The sequence below is a fragment of the Phaethon aethereus genome (genome assembly GCF_964289735.1).
Source record: "Phaethon aethereus genome assembly, chromosome: 9".
Lineage (NCBI taxonomy): Eukaryota > Metazoa > Chordata > Aves > Phaethontiformes > Phaethontidae > Phaethon > Phaethon aethereus.
The window spans coordinates 1,017,124-1,033,551 of record NC_138585.1 but is presented as its reverse complement, the minus strand read 5'-3'; the positions used below and the strand labels follow the sequence as shown (position 1 = coordinate 1,033,551).

The 16,428-nt window shown below is 46.2% G+C and overlaps 1 protein-coding gene across 1 annotated transcript in view; it reads left to right on the top strand.

Annotated features, from left to right (window-relative positions):
- Positions 1–3,586: 3,586 nt before the first annotated feature.
- Positions 3,587–16,428, top strand: part of RYK (receptor like tyrosine kinase) — a gene marked incomplete at its 3' end in the record, with an annotated part of 60,903 nt that continues 48,061 nt past the window's right edge. The window contains exon 1 of the mRNA XM_082003344.1: positions 3,587–4,004. Within this exon, the coding sequence (XP_081859470.1) occupies positions 3,692–4,004 (313 nt within the window). The 5' untranslated portion in view covers positions 3,587–3,691. The remainder of the gene's footprint in view (positions 4,005–16,428) is intronic.

The following is a 16,428-nucleotide window of genomic DNA, read 5'->3' as shown; positions in this document are numbered from 1 at the left end:
CCCTGTCTCCCATCTTCCAGCACCCACGGAAATATCCCTAGATCGTATGTCTTCCATGAGGTCCTAATGTATCAAATTCTTATCAGTGCCATTGTCAGCTATTTGCTTTTGCAGATTTGTTTTACATCCAGAAATTAATAGCAGCTCTTCCCTGCCTCTCGGGACACAGCGGTGGTAAATGCTGATACAATCACGCTCAGAGCACAAGCAGTGATGCATCCCACTGCCTAGCCAAGCAAAACTTTTCCATGCGAGTGCTGTGAATTCACAGCTATTACTAGCAGCTTTCCGCGGAGAGACTTTGTGTATCCTCTTGCAATATAATCTTACCCAGAATGGTTTTGAAAGACCCTGAACTCGATCCTGACAAAAATAGTCTGTGCAGCCAAAAAAAATCAACAGAAGATCTTTGGCATTTGAACTGGCCTGTGAGTTGCATTTTTCACCTTTTTCAAATGATATGTTTCTTGACATCCATGAAACCTTCATTTGACTTCTCATACCCCCGATTATTCTTCTAAGCGTAGCAGACTGCATTTTAATTGTAACTTCGGGGCTCAGCAAGCAATCAGCTTCATGGGCATAACGGAACAGACACACGAGCAATGACTTTAGCCCTAAAAGCGTCTGTGCGCAGGCTGGCAGATGTATCCTAAGAATGTGTTTATTTGCATTTGGTTTATGTGGTTTTGGTGACCTTTTGTTAAAATCAGCCAGTGACTTCCAGGAGGCAAGTTACATAGTCACTAAAAAGAAATGCAGTACAATAATCTAGCATGGGTCCTTCTGCTAAATGTTACATTTCTGCTGAATATCATATCCTTGTGTCCAAGGCAGGGACGACCGAGGTTAAGGTTAAAGTAACGTTATAGGTGGATGCTGTATAGATATTGCCTCCTTGTTCCTAGTGAAGAACGGCAGCCCAGAAGTGGGTTATGGGGGAACTGGGGCACGGTGACCATGTGGGGCTTCCTATGAGTCCCGTCACCATTACAGGCTGTTTTATAGCTGCAGAGTTCCTGCATTTTCCTGTCTCTTTTGCCAAGTCTTTGACAAGCCCATGGAAAAAAAGAGCTGTTTGACTCCTGCCTGGTGCCTACACCACGTTCTTCAGTCTCGCTGGGCTGATCCTACCTCCAGAGAGTAGCAGCAAGTTCTTGCTCTTCCCTCATTGCACCAAAAAAGCCCGTGAGTGAAGCAGGGATTTCTCAAAGTGATAAATCCACGCCTACGCTCAGGTGGCTTTGGCAGCATCTCAGCATGTAAGCTGCCTGCTAACCTGCACCAGAAGAGGCTATCAAAATTTTGCTTGGTCTCTGGGCAAGCCTTTTGGGGGACGTAGTATTGAAACCCAGGTGAAAGTGACTCTGCCTGAGAAAATTCAGTGCAAGAGGTAACACACACTAGCTATCTTTGAGCAATGCACTATTAGGACATTAACAGTCTTTACACAACTTGAAGCATGGCTGGTTATTGCTGCTGAGCCTTTAGTTGAAGAGACTAAATGAGCTTGGGTGCTGAAACAGGCTGATTTTGTATGCTCTGCATTTCTCAGCACTTGGTGCAAATTCGCACTCATTCAGTGCGCGAGTTTAGCGAATACTTTTGCGAGGATTTTTATCAGGCAGCTCAGGAATCCTAAGCCAAAGATGAGCCTCATTTTTGGTTTTGATCACGTCAGACACCACAAGTTGCCTGTCTGTCCGTGAGTCCCTAAGTGAGGTGCATTAGAAAATACCCGGAGTCTGCAATTTAGACTGTCTGAACAGCAAATAAACACACATGCCCAGACTCTGGGTTTAGAGGCTGAGGAAATGGTCTGTGGAGAACCTGTGGTATGGCGGGCTCGCTCTCGGTAACCAGCGCTGTTCAGGCTGGTCCACATCCACCCAGCTAAAGACTTGCATGTAATTTGCAACTCCGTTTTCAGTTTGCCATTTTATTTTTTTACGCCTCGTGCTGCTAAGTAAGCGATGTTTATTGTGGGGACGTGTGCGAGCAATTTCTCTTTCACCACAGTGATCAGAAGAGCAGAACTTCCTATACACTTTCCACTCATGGTTATGAGATGAAAGACTCACTGATTAAAAACATCCGAGGCCAATAGCCTGCACTATCCTCTTGTTACGGCGTCCCATGTAGGTACAGAATTCCTCCTGGCAGGTCAGAAGGGAGCGTACGATTCAAAGCTATTCATTGATTTAATGGTCATAAATAAATATTGTGACACATCTGCTGAAAAATCTCAATCAAGCAGGCAGCTACCAGCGATGAACGTGCTACGACCAAAGCTGTTACTGCTCTTTGGGGAGTCCAGTGGAGCTGTAAAGCAGCCAGGTCCAAAAGCAGGTAGGAAGGAGATGATGGAGGCGGCTTTTCTGTCATCAGCCCGGAGGGGCAAGGGAGCAGGTGCGTTGAGATCAGACGTCAGTTCAGAAAAACAAGGTCCGCTTGCCGAGCCGATCGCCACAGAGGTTTTGCGTTGCAGGGGAAAGGTGGACATCTTGAAACGGGGTTTTGCGTCAAGCTGCAACAGTAACAGTTACTTTTGAAATTCTGCGCAGAAGAGGATTTTGGGAAAAGGTCAGGAATGTTTGTATAGCAGATTCAAAGTCTCATTCTGGAATTTAATGTTGTTTTCGTTGTTTGACTTGATTATTATTGCATTCTTTCAAAATACATCAGCTGTCATGCAGCACTGCTGCTGGCATTTCATACTCTAACAAAACAAGCAGACATGTTTACGGTTTAGATTTTACTTTAGGATCATTATAGGCAGCAATGGCTTGGCTGGGATCGAAATAACCATCCTTTGTAGATCAAAGGCCCTCTGAACTGAAACGCTGCTGCTATTTCTTAGCTCTGAAAGGAGCGTAAGCGCGAGATAAAAGTGAAAAGCAGATTAAAACATTAAATGTAACATCAGTACGCAAAGCTTTTAAAAAAAGAATTACCAAAAAAGGACATTTTCTGAAACTGAAATGTGAGTATTCCAGAAGTGTTTCCAGTTGGGCAACTTTCTGACGAGCGTCAGTTACTTCAGGGTATCTTTTTTCTGGGACGTTTTGGCACAGTATTTCCAGAAGCATGGAGGAGGCCCCCGGCGCTCGGCCGCCGGGCCTGCCTCCGGCCAGGTCGGCGGTGGATAAGCCGGACAGGCCGTGGCAGCTGACGGGGCCGGGCCGTGGGGCTGGGGGAGATGGCAGCAGAGGAAGGCGGCGGAGGGGGCTAAAGGCCCGCGGCCGGCGGTTCGGCGGGCTGCCTGGGCGCGGTGCTCACCCCGTTCCAGCCTCCCCTCAGGACGGGCCCAGAGACCCTCCCGGCGCCAGGCACCGTGAGGCAGCGGCAGGGACCGGGGGCCGGGCAGGGCCTTCCTCCACCTCCGCCTCCTGCTCCCGGCGCCGAGGGGGCTCCCGAGGCGACGGCGAGAGGCGCGCGACGGCCGCTCCTCGCGCGGCTGGGGAGGGGGCGGTGCTGCGCCGCCGCGCGTGCGCGGGGCGGGGCGGGGCGTGCGGCGCCGCCGCGGAGGAAGCGGCGCCAGCGGCGGCGTCGGGCGCGCGCAGCCATGAGCGGCGGGGCGGGGATTGACGGCCGCGGCGTGTGAGGGGGTTCGGCGGGGCGGGGGGGGTCCCCTCCCCCCCTGCTTGCCTGCCTTCCCCCCCTGCCTGCCTGCCTGCCTACCCGCGGAGCGATGGTGCCGGGGCGCCGGGGCGGGGGCCGCGAGCCCGGCGGGAGGCGGCGGCGGCGGGGCCGGCCCCTTTCAGCGCCGGGTGAGGCGGGCGCCGGGCGGCGGTGGCCGTCGTCGTCGTGGTGCCGGGTACGGGGCCCGCGCCGCCATCTCCTCCGCCTCCTGCCGCTGCTGCTGCTCCTGCCCGCCGGTGCCGAGGGCCAGGCCGGCCCCAGCTCCGGCCCACACGCCGCGGGGCCCCCGGGCTGGCCCCCAGCCGGCCCCGGGCCCAGCCTCAGCCTCTACCTGAGCGAGGAGGAGGTGCGCCAGCTGATCGGTGAGTGCGGCGGGGCCGCGCCAGGCCCGGCGGGGGGCGGTCTGTGGGGTGGGGCGGGTGCGGGGCCAGGGGCTGGGAGAGGAGGATGGGGTTCTGTGGGACTGAGGCGTTGTTGGGGGCCCGGGCGCTCCAGAGGGGATGAGAGGTGGTGTGGGGGGTTGGGGTGGCAGTTTGGGGGTCTAGAAGGGGATGGGGTGGGGTGTCTGTGGGCGTCCAGGAGGCGATGGGGATGTCTGTGGGGCTGTTGTGAGGGCGGCAGATCTGGGTGTGCGGGGGAGGATGGAGAGGGCTGTGAGCGGGGATGAAGAACCTGAGGCTCAGGAGAGGGTGGGGGGAACCTGGGGAGCCCTGTGGGGTTCTGCAGGGCTGGGGGAGCAGGGGGTCCTGGGGAGAGCGGAGGAGGCTGAGGACTCGGGAAAGAGCCTCTGTGCTGCCTCGTGTGTGTATTTGGGGTTTTAAGGAGATAAAAGGGTTCTGGCTTTACCCTGACGGTGAGGGGTTCCCGAGGTTTGCGTGGCTGGGGGTGGTGCCCCGTGGGAGCAGGGTAAGCCCTGGGAGAGGTGAGTTCAGGCCCGTGGTTTAATTAGCGAGGCGAGTGACATTCAGAGGGCAGAGAGGAGACCTGGCAATAATTGGGTGCGTGTGTGAAAGGAATCTTAATTTCCAGGCAGGCTGACAATTGCTGCGCAAGTACTTGGAGACAGTTCATGAAGTCCCCCATCTGGCCTGCTGCAGAAGGCTTTCGCAGTAGTTTTGTGCGTGGAGAGTCTCTGATTTAAACAAAGATTTGTTTTCTGTAGGCTTTAGCTTGCTTAGGCTCTTGTTTAGAGTTGGTGGCTGGAGTCTCAAAACAAATATGTTGGTATCCCCAGTGATTTGTGTTTTGACAAGTCCCCTGTATCTCTGTCAGCTGAAAAGTGAGCAGTGGAAGGCTTTATTTGCATCAAATGGACAAAACAAAAATAGCTCCAGTTAATTTGAACTCTGTAAGCACGTAGCTGATTGAAGTCAGGGGACCCAGGGAGTTAATAACACTGTAAACATTTTTTTCCCTTATGGCTCGCTCTGGTGATGAGCGTTCTGTTGCCGTCATTTTTACACTGCATGTGCTTGCTGCCAGATGCTCTGTTACAGATAGAGGATAAAAATGTCAGGCTTGCTCTTTAGCTGAGTTTCTAAACAAGTAGTTAATCTTGGAAATACTGCATGGTCAGGTTTGAGCTATCCCAAGTCTAGTGCCTGAAATCTGTATTAGTTGGATTTGCTCAGACTTCTGTGGTCCGCTAGCATAATTAGTCATCATTAAGTAGCAACTGAGGAGGGAAGATCTGCTGTTACTATTATTTTTTAAGTTACATTGCATCCCGTAACCTCCCATATGGGTGTCTTATCGCTAATGTGGCTAAAGTCACTTATTACTCAAGCTGCCTGTAGCTCTGTTTTATATTGGTTTAAGTATCTGAGACTTAAAGATCTGCCTCTGTGACCCCAAAGGCTTGGATAAACTGGAGACTTAATGTGGAGATAAACTGGCACTGTTAGTGGGATTCAGATCACTAGAAATCAGTTGTAAACGAATCTTTCAGGATCTACCTTGTGTTGTTGGCATGAGCAGATTTTAATTTTAGCGGTATCCTTTACACGTACTAACTATTCGTAGGTAAGGTGTAGTTTAATGAGGCATCTAGACACAGGCTATGAAGTCTCTGGTAACTTTATGTATTCCTTTGGCAGAAGAAAGTCCAAAGGGACAGACAGGTTTCTTCCAGTTCTTTCACACTTCTGAAAACAAAGCAAACTATTTTAAAACCTTCAGTTTTGTAGTATCTGACTTGCGTTTGCGTACAATCAAGTTTATGGTTTAAGCGCTCATATCGGTGTGTGTGAACTTTCAAAGAACAGGGAGGTGTTTCAGCTTCTGTAACTTCTTTGAGGAAAGCCTTGGTTCAGTGCATGCTAGAATAGTCATTCACGGCGGGTAGGAAAATGACGTTGCTGGTGAAGCGAGCTGTTAGGTTCAGTGAAGCTGCTAATATAAACATAGAAGCTAGTTTCTTCCACCTTTTTTTCTAAACAAACTCTGTCTCTGCTACTGTCTTGCTGTGGTTGAACAGAAAGCTCTTCGACTTTCTGAAGTGCTCATAAACCCAAACGTTACATGGAGTTACTACAGCCTGTGGTGTGTTTTCATGTTTCTTAATATCGTCCCCATACATGTTTAGATCCCAAATTTGATTTGGAACAAATGTAAGCGTGTAGTCGTGTGCCTGTTGAATCAGCCATAGGCGGTGATATGGTGCGTCCTCCCTGCAAAGCTGGGAGCATCCCCAGGGTCTGGTGTAAGGTCTGCGGGGCCGTACTCATGCATGTTCTCTCCACCAGTGAGGCTGAACCAGTTCAGTGGAGCATTGCAGTGCTTCTGATCTCCTCAAAACCCGAGTTCGGTGTCTTACGGAACCATGGCCTGTGTTTTTAATTAGGTTGTAGCTCTTGTAAATGAAATAGTGACTTGCTTAAGATTATTTGTGGCTGTTCTTCTTTCTGTGGCGAGGAGGCAGGACAGATACTATGGTTTGTAGTGAAAACTGCTTGCTGCTTTCCTGTGTGCTTATGCCAGGTTTCCACCGTTAGGCTATGTGATTCTGACCATGTGTCTGCCTTAGGAGGAATTGTTTTGAAATCTTCAGAGCTTTACAGAGGAGAAAACTAGAGAAAACTGGCTCGTCTTGTTGTGGGAGGTGGATTTTTATTTTGAAAAGCTGCAGTGTTCTCATGGTCTGAAAGCAGGACTTGCTATATGGCAGGCAGATGGTGTCTCTGTCAGAAATATGTCTTGCCATTCCCGTGGAAAATGTTCATAGCCATCCAAACTATAACTCTTTGCTGGGGGGAATAATAATTGTGGTTTTCACACACTTGAATGTGTCATATTCCACTCACACTGGGCAGGATTCAGCGGTAGGTGGGATAAAAGTAGAACGAGAGAGGAGTTAGACAAGGGGACTCGGTTGCGACCACTTCAGCGACGGCAGCCGGAGCCAGAGGTGTTTGAGTGCTTGCTGGGGAGAGCTGCCCAGAGCACCACGACCCCTTTTAGGGGTGTCTGTGAATTCTCTTGACACCGTGATCCATAGCTTTTTGGAGTTCATTCACGTGGACAATCTTTTTTGGGCCTGCACATAAACCTGAAGAAAGTAGTCTTGGTTCTTGCATAGCGGCTAACTGTACAGGTATGATCATGCTGCCTGATCATATCACTTGTTAGCGACCACCCCGGGGTACTAAACACACAGGGCAGGTGGTAAATTAGTGACGAGTTATTCACTAAACAGTCTGTACTTGACTTAGTGACTTTCATTCGAGTTTTCCTGTGAAATCAGAATGTGATATTTGCCTAACGTTGAAATGCTCCATTGATCTGCTTTTCACAGGGTCCTGTGATATAAAGGCACATGTATCCCTGCTTGGCAGGTAACAAATAAGGTTTAGAGAGTAAGGTAAAAAAAAATTAATATTATGTAGCTGGCTTTAAGGATTTGATCTGATCTGATCTGTTTAAAGGACATAGCATTATTTGGCACTTTAGGCATTCACAGTATATCTCTTCGACCTTCAGCTGTGAGTTCGCAGTAGTTCTGCAGGAGACCTTGGGTTATACCCTCTAAGTACGAGGACCAGAATCAATAGCTGCTTGTGAAAAGTTGGCTTAAGCAGTTTTTCTTGCATTGCGGGCAGTTCTTTTGCAGCATTCATGGGGTAGCACCTAATTGTTCCCAGCAGCAACAAGATGCTTAAGCAGCGAGGACAATCCTTTCTGTTCTTGCAGGGGCTTTTTTTTGTAGGCTATATACTTTTCAGCTATGAAATTGGTCTTATGGGTAGCCCTATTCATCACATGGCTCTTGCTCCTTTTAGGGATGGGTCTAGCCTGAACACTAAATGAGACTTAAGTCCTGTGGGGAAAAAATAGCATATTACAACGTAACTAAGGGCTATCATAATGCATACATAGCAGGGGGGCTAAATTAGAACTGCAGGAGTCTCTTAAGTCAGGAGTTGTACAATGTTTGCATTGAGTTTGCAAACTTAGTATTCTCTGACCTAGTTTCTTCTGAGTAATCATATTGAATGCTGTCTTCTGTTGGTTTTATATTTGCACTTGCTTAATTACAGAGTTAATTAATTAAGACTTACATGACTTTTTCTTACATGGTCTAGATCTTCATTTGAAACCAGTGTGCAGCTTACTGAAATGAGTTGTCTGGTTGTGAGTTACAAAATCTGTTATAGCAGAGGGTTGGTTATTGTTTTTCAAATTGTACTGCTGACTGGCAGCGTGGTTGGGGTTGGCAGGGACCTCTGGAGATCATCTGGTCCAAGCCCCTGCTCAAGCGGGGCCACATAGAGCTGGTTGTCCAGAAGCTTTTGAACATCTTCAAGAATGGAGACTCCACCACCTCTGTGAGCAACCTGTTCCAGTGCTCACAGTATAGGAGTTTTTCCTGATGTTCCAACAGACCCTCCTGTGTTTCAGTTTCTGTTCATTGCCTCTGGTCCTGTCACCGGGCGCCACTGAGAAGAGCCGGGCTCTGTCCTCTTCGCACCCACATTCAGATATTACATACACTGATGAGGTCTCCTGATCCTCAGCCCCTTCTTCAGGCTGAACAGCCCCAGCTTTCCCAGCCTCTCCTCACAGGAGAGATGCTCCAGTCCCTTTCATCATCTTTGTGGTCCTTTGCTGGACTCTCTCCAGTAGCTCCATGTCTCTTGTTCTGGGGAGCCCAGCAGTGGACCCAGTGCTCCAGGTGTGACCTCACTGGGGCTGAGCAAAGCCCTGGTAAGTTGTAAGCCAAATGCAATTTTGTGAGATTTCGGATGGAGACTAAACATCTCCTGCTTAATGCAGGATCAAGTGGTGTCTTAATTTTATACTATGGAACAGCGTTCTTAATGTCACTTACTTGGGGAGTTGGCAGCAGTTGACATCAAAAGTGCTTTATGGCGCTTGCACTGCATTTGTAGTGACTGGAAATCCTCTTGCCCCTTTGTTGCCTGGTTAGTTGTCCCTGTTTTGAAAGGGAGCTGAGAATCACTGTGCTGGGATGAGCTGCATGTTCAAGTTATTGAAAGGTGAAGTATTTATTTCTTGTGATTCTTGAAATGCTTCAGAGCCTTGTTAAAAGCCCACTCTTTGACAGCATCACAACCTAAAGCACCACTGGTGAGCTAGTGCTGTGCTCCGAGTTTTGTTAGTAGCAACCAAGGTAAGCTTCTGTGTGAGATGAGTAAATTACAGATGCTTGTATGTGCTGCCTCTTTAGGACGGAAAAAATACAGCAGAGAGCCTTTGGGTAGTTGTAGGAGGATGAATGAGATGTCCACTGAAGAGCAGAGTACCCTAAGGTCTTGAAGCAAGTGTCTATGTGGTACATGACCTACAGTTCAGAATCTGGTTCTGTTGTATAAATGTTCTTGAATCTTTGTTTTCTAGCTTTTAGGTGCTTGACTCTGAAGAACAATAACTTTTTGCATGTTATGTGGAAGAATAAATATTGCGTTGCTGTGGTCCACATGCCTGTCGTTGCAGAAGTGCAAAAATCTGCATGTTAATGCTTCATTTTACCATTGGAAAGGGACTTAAATTAAAGATTACTGTAGGTGCACACTGCTGGATGGAAAGCAAGCTTCTAATCTTGACAGATGCCATGCACTGTAACAAAACTGAATTGCTGATGATGGCCTGAAAATATTCTGATATATTGCCCTTAATTGGATGTGTTGGTTTTAGGACAATTATTTTATTACCTTGCCCTGTAAAGCCCTTTAGTCTAATGCTAGTCCGTGATTAGTGCTTACTAGACGGGCTTTTTAGTGTTGCAGATGAACGTCGCTCGAGTCCACTTTGGAGAAATGAAGGGATTACGGCTGGCAGGGCGTTTGGAGGGTGCATGCAGCAACATCTGGCTGCTTGCGAGCTGCAGCAGGTTGTGACAAGTTACTCACATCGTGGAGTTGAGCAATCTGTTTTCGTTTTGGAGCCTTTCACAGAGCGCTTGGATGCATGTCCGTCTGATTTACTGAGTACCGCGGTTCATGTCAATATTGTTTCGAGGTTTATGAGAACAAGCTGCATTTGGTGTTTCTCTGCCTTTTTCCATTCTCTTACCTCACTTTTAATTTGCAAAGTTCAAATAGCGTGTGGCTAGCTGTTTCTTCAGAGATGCGTGTAGTCACATGAACCCGCTGCGATATTTGTAATGCTTGCAAACTGGCAGAAGAATACACTTCTAGAAGTTTGAAATAGCCTGCGGAAGGCCATCAGGAGTGATGCCAGTGGAGGCAGCTTCTAGCCTGGGTTAGGATTGCTCTGAAATAATTTATGCTGTGGGACTGCATTTAAGAGGGAAGTCTGGGAAAGACTTAAGTCTTTGTGTGTATTGATCTACTCGGCATTGCTGAGGTGGGTGGCTGATTTCCACGGCCTGCCTTATCGCACCAGCTTATGTGTTGGGATTTGAAAATGCTGGGGGCTCGCTCTGAATCCTTCCTGGTGAAAGCAGTTTGCTTCTGCAGATTGTTCAGGAGGGACTGCACGGGCAGCAGGCGGCTTGGCTTCCTCCTGCGGCTGGGTCTGCACTCAGCCCTGGGAGGAAGCAGCCATTTCGCCTCCCGAGAGGCCAAGGTCTGTCTAGTGATAAATGCTTGTGGCTTTTGTAACATTCTGTGTGTCAGGGAGTTGGAAGAAATCTGACCTCTGAGACTGAAGGCTAGCCTGATTGAGGGGGGGAAATCCCAAAACTGCATTCCTCACTGCTGTGATTTTACACCTGTGTTCTGTTTGGCAGCATCTTATTTATCACTGTTGATTGTTTGGCCCCTTTGAATACATACTCTCTTTCTCCTTCCAGTGGGTGGACAGAATGGGAACAAGAGAGAGGAAATGGAGGCAGAGAGCTCCCTGCACGCATGAGAAAAGCCAGCAAGAAGGGCTCGGGGTACTGGCAGGAGGGCAGGGATTGAAACTGCTCCTGAACACCACCTGGGCAGACGGAAGTACAGGAGATAAGGATCATGCTCACAGGCATGAAAAGTCCCAGGGTGAGAGTGGGAGCTGTGGAAGCAGCTACACTGTATTCACTAGTATGTGGGTACTTCAAAAGATGAAAAGTTTGGGGAAGTCTTGTGTTTTTTCTCCTCCCCTTCTTGCTATTCAGAGTTGTGTTTGGATGCTGGAAAAGCTGAATTAATGAGACAAATTCCAAATGTATCTTGGTTCATAGTTGTTCTGAGCTCTAGTGAAACAGGATTGCTTGATGACTACATCCTACCTGGAACTATGCAGACTGAAATATCTGAGGCTCCTGCTTTTCTTGCAGTGGAAGGGCCTTTAGTTAGAGGCTATTCCTCTAGTAACTTAGGTACTTCAGGTCTCAACTGTGGAAGCAAGGGGTGTGTAAAGGGTGACGTGCATTAAATGAGTAGTGCCTGATGAATTGATTTTCTTCCCCCGCCCCCCGAATGGCAGCAGCACCAGCAGACCCCCTGTAAGAATGAATGCTAACACTCTCTGAAAATGCCTTGTGGCAGTACAAAGGGCGCGATGGTAGAGGCTTCAAACGCATTATTTCTCTTCCATCTCTGCCTTTGTCCTTCTTTCAAGCGGATAACTCCCATATTTGCACTGACTGCTTTGGAGATCTGGGAGCAGAAGCAACAGCATGAAACTAATGTGATGCTTTAGAATTTTGCTGCCACTTACTGGGTGTTGAATAGCCGTAATTAAATTAACCAGTATATTGATTTCACCGTGCTGCTTGGGAAAGAGAAGAGCAGTAACGTAAGTGCTGGAGCTGCTGCTTGGTAGGCTTGAAAAGCTGCAGCCACTCAGAATACGTAAGCCAGCGGTACCAATGGTGAAGCTGAGCAGGTTGATTAACTAAAGATGGTTATCCTCTCAAAACTGTTTTAGCCTTTATGAAGTTAGTGGATGGCCTTGTAGGGTAATTCCTAATAAAAGGAAAGCCACGGAGCTCAGTGGGTTTTTTTCTTAGTGTAGAGACCGCCATGGAAGCAAGTAGACCTGTTTTACTTTGTGTGGAGCTTGGTTTTGCGTTAAACAATTCGTGTTGCTGTGATGGAAGCCTTCCAGCGCGCCTCAACAGATGTGAAGGGTGCGTTATCCCTTCAGCAGTCCTGTCGGACACAGAGTTTAAAGGCTGAGAGATCCGAATGCTTTGAGGGAGGTGTGTGTGTTGGGTTTTTAATTTTTTTTTTAATTTGTACTCGGGTGTTTGTTACTGAACTAGGCATGGCTGCTGGCAGGGACATTGTTCTAAAGGTGTATTACACTGTTGTATTTTATTGTCTGTCCTACTGGGATAACTGAAGAATAAAGGTTTTTTATATTATAAAAATATAAAGCAAACTTGAATGAGCAAATTAGTTCCCTTTCTGTTGCCTCCAGTCCTGTATCTGCACCATTCCTGTTCCCATATGTCCCATTTGCCCTTGCTTGTTGGTCATGATACTGGCTATGAAGGTCCTTGGCACTAATTTTCTCCCACCTTGAAGTATCTCAGCATTGTGCATCTCTCCTTTGGAATCAACCTTTTGGGTAACTCATGGGCACTGTTCTGGCTATTAATAGCAAAGCGACTGCTGGTTTTGTTGGGAGTTTTATTATTTTTTAAGTTTCACATGGGCAAATTTCATTTAGAAGGTGTTCTCAGGAGCAGAGTTTACTTGTATTCTGTGCTGAGGTGGGTTGGTTTCTTTGGTTTTGTTGTTTTGTTTTTTTAACCTCTATTAAGGAGAGAGTAATCTTCCAACCATTTTTACAGCTGCCTTTATATCCTACCTCTCAGAAAAATTAAGATTTTTCTGTAGGTGAAGAAGAGAAGAATAAGCAGGCAGGCTGTTGAAATATGATTGCCACTGTTCAGAGTCAAACAAAAGGGTAAGCGGTTGGGTCCTAGGAACAATTAATGTCTTCTTTTTAGTATGGATTGAGTTAAATATTGCCAAGTTCCTTATGCTTTCACCTCAGGAAATGCCATCTCCTGGAGGGGAGAAGCTTCTTCCCATAGAAGGGGTCTGTTCTGTGACTTTCAGAAAGGCCTGTGAGTGAGAAAAATCCTGTTTGCCTGTGGTGTTGAACTTGCAAATTCTATTTAACAGCATCAATAAGGCGAATTGTGGGTGATTTGTCAGCGAAGATTCACAAGGATTTAATGAGAGCTCTCAGCTAAGAGTTTTTCCTCTTTGCTAGATGTTGGGAAGTTTCCTACTAAGATTCCTTGCTAGGGCGTCTTGGTTGGTTTTCAAGGATGCAGTCATTGCCTTGATGTTATATTGAGTATTTCCTCAAATTGAATGCCTTGCATGTTGTTTTCCGTCTCCGACTCATGAAAAGAAAACTCTGCACAGGTAACAAAGCTCTTTGTGTAAATAACCACAGTTATTGCTCTCTGCAACTGCTATATGCAATGAGGCATCAGTCTCTGGTGGGTGAGGTTTTCTGTGGAGGTGGGAGTGGATTTAATTACGGAGCCTCGCCAATCAATGTGTGCTATGTTAACAAGCTAATGTTAGAGCAATTCCACAACGAGTTTGCATGTTTCAGTATGGTTTGGTGATGTGTCAAGCTGTGATTTTATTTCTAGTTTGTTTTTCATGCACTCGATACTGTGGGTTTTGGGGTTTTTTTCCAAGGTCTATGGTACTGGGTTACAAGACGCTTCTTTCTAGCAAAGCATAGGCTGAAGTTTTAGAAAAGTGGGTTGGAGAGCTCTTTGGTGAGACAGATGCACATAAGCACTGAAGAACTTCGTGTAGAGGTAGGAAGTTGACCCCAAAATGGGGGATTCTTTTGTCTTTGTTTTTTTTCTAAGTGTCAGGTAGGTGATGAGCAGAAGGACTGTTCAGCAGTCAGGGAAGAAAAATTTTTAAGCAAAAGGTAGAAACTGTGTTAGTGAGTACTGATGGATTTTGCCTGCTGATTTGTCTTTCAAACTTGACACTGAACAATGTCCTTTGATGTTCTCTGGCACCTGTGTTACGAGAGTGAAAAGCTGTTTCTTCATCTCTGCATTACTTAAGATTGAACTTTTTTTCCTGTGATGTTTTTCATCAGTCATCTTTTCCAGACAGTCATGGCAAGACGTTTAAAAACAAGTATTTCAGCCCAAATTCCTGACCAACAGCTATAAGTGGCAGACTGTAATGTTGTGGGGAAAAAATTAAGTAAAGTAGAAGGCTATAATCTGTTACTTGTTTTGTTAAAGGAAAGTTCATTTTTGTTGTTGTATATACTGGATACGTACAAATAGGATATAAGAAGTTTTTTATGTGTTTGTGTGTATGTACAGATGCTTAATATTTTATTTTCAATGGTTTGCTATTTTCTAAATGAAATTGATCCATGTGGATCAGTTTATTTGATTTCCTCGTTTTTTTAACTCCCAGTTTGTAGTTTCAGCCCTGTGTAAGATGATTGTTGAACTAATTCAATATGTTCAAATGAAGGCTTTCTCTGAGGAAGTGTTCTTTCTACCTTGGGGAAAAAAAGTTTCAGTAGTCAAAAGCTGATGTTTAATTCTTCAGCCACGTTTCCTTGTGCTTAGGCTGCTGGTATGAAAACAGAATTTTTCCAGCACGCATTTGCAGAACCCGTTGCAAAAAAAAAAAAAAAAAGGAAGGCTTAGGATTTAAAGTTAGTGTTTCAGACTTACGGTACACTTTGAAAGGAAAACAGAAGGGAAAAAAAAAGGATATCTATCTTCAACAAGGTAAGTTGTCCAGTGGTGGGTGAATCTTGTGTGTTTATGGAGTAGGTTGCACAGACTTGGGAAGTGGATGGTGGTGAAGGGATGTTGAAGCTTGAGGTTCATACTCTTTCATATGGATGTCCACCCTGGAGTGGAAGCTTCTGGCCTGGCCAGAGGGCTAAGCCAGATGAGCTGCTCAGGAGTGGAGGCATCGTTCTCTAGAGCACGTAAACCCCTGAACAAATAGAATATTTATATGAAGATAATGACTTGTTTAACTGTGTAACTCTTCTCAGGTAATTTATTTCAGTGGCCATGAGTCAGGAGCAGGAGTGGCTTGCTTTGAGGGCTGTGGGGGTTTGATGTTGCACTGCAGAGATTTCTCAGCTGCCTATGAAGAAACTCCTAATATTACGGACTAGCATATTAAGAAAAGGCACTAATTTTAGTTATTTCTGTACACAGACAGGGATCTATCAGAGGGCTGGGTAGGCAGCTGGGGGAGTCAGTTATGTCAGCTATTGTTAGCAGATTGCTATTAGGCTAGGGCTAATATATTGCAGCAAGCAGTGTTTCAGTAAGAGTAATCTCATCTAACTCTTACGTTGCTCATTCGTTCTTGATTTTTAGACAGAATCTTCCAGAATTATGATGGTTTGAAGCCTGTTACCTGGGTAACAAGCTCCTAAATGCTGTTGTCGTCTTTAAGAAGGTTGTGTTGCTCTTAGTGCATGTTGTAGGATAGATTTGCTTCATAAGGATAAAATCTAATTTTCCCCATGCTGATAGCGGCAAGTTTCTTTTGTATATTGTGCTTAAAAAAAAAAAAAGAGTTGAAGCTGGATTGCATTTACACAAGGGCATTTGAAAAGAAGTGTTTTGTTAGGCTGCTAGACTGACATGATCCAATTTTGTCATGAACACAAGGGCTGCCCAGCATCTTTTGCATTTGAGAATGAAAATTGGCCTCTCCCCTTCCTTTCTGAGCTTCTTCAGATGTTTTGTTATGTTAAACAGTGCAAAGAATGACAGACTTTCTCAATGGTGCTGCTTAAATTTACCTTTTTGTTTTTGTTCAACTTTAATTTAGTCTTTCAACTTTGTGCACAAGGGTGGGAGGTACAAAGATGTGGCAGCTTAATAATGAGATTTAGGCGTTGCCTGGGTAAGAGAGTGGCGTTTTCCCCTTGAAATGAAAGCAGTGTTGCTGTTTTCATGCAGGTTGGTGTAGGTTAGTCAAGTCCAGGTAATGAGGAACTAGATCCTTTCGTCTGGTGCATTGTCTGCATATGGGCCTGTTTAAGGAGGCTTGCTGCAAAACTGCAGCCGGTATTTTAAAACCGCTTGTCGCTGAGCGCCAACATACTGCCTAAATTTTCTGAAAAGCTTCATTTCCTCCTCTGCAGTTTGTGTAGCCTAAAATTTTTTGGTATTTCTTTGTAAGGTTCTCCACCCTTTCTTTAAGTTTTACTTGTTTGCCTAGAAAACGATTCTTGAAGAACTACCTGTTTTCTGTAGCTGTTTATAATGCATCTGTGTTTTTCTGGTAGAGCCACCTGTGTTCTCCTTTTATCATTCCCTGTATGACATAAAACATTACATACCAACTTGGGTTTGTTCCAGGAGGTCGTGTGCACGCTGGTGTATTTGCCCTA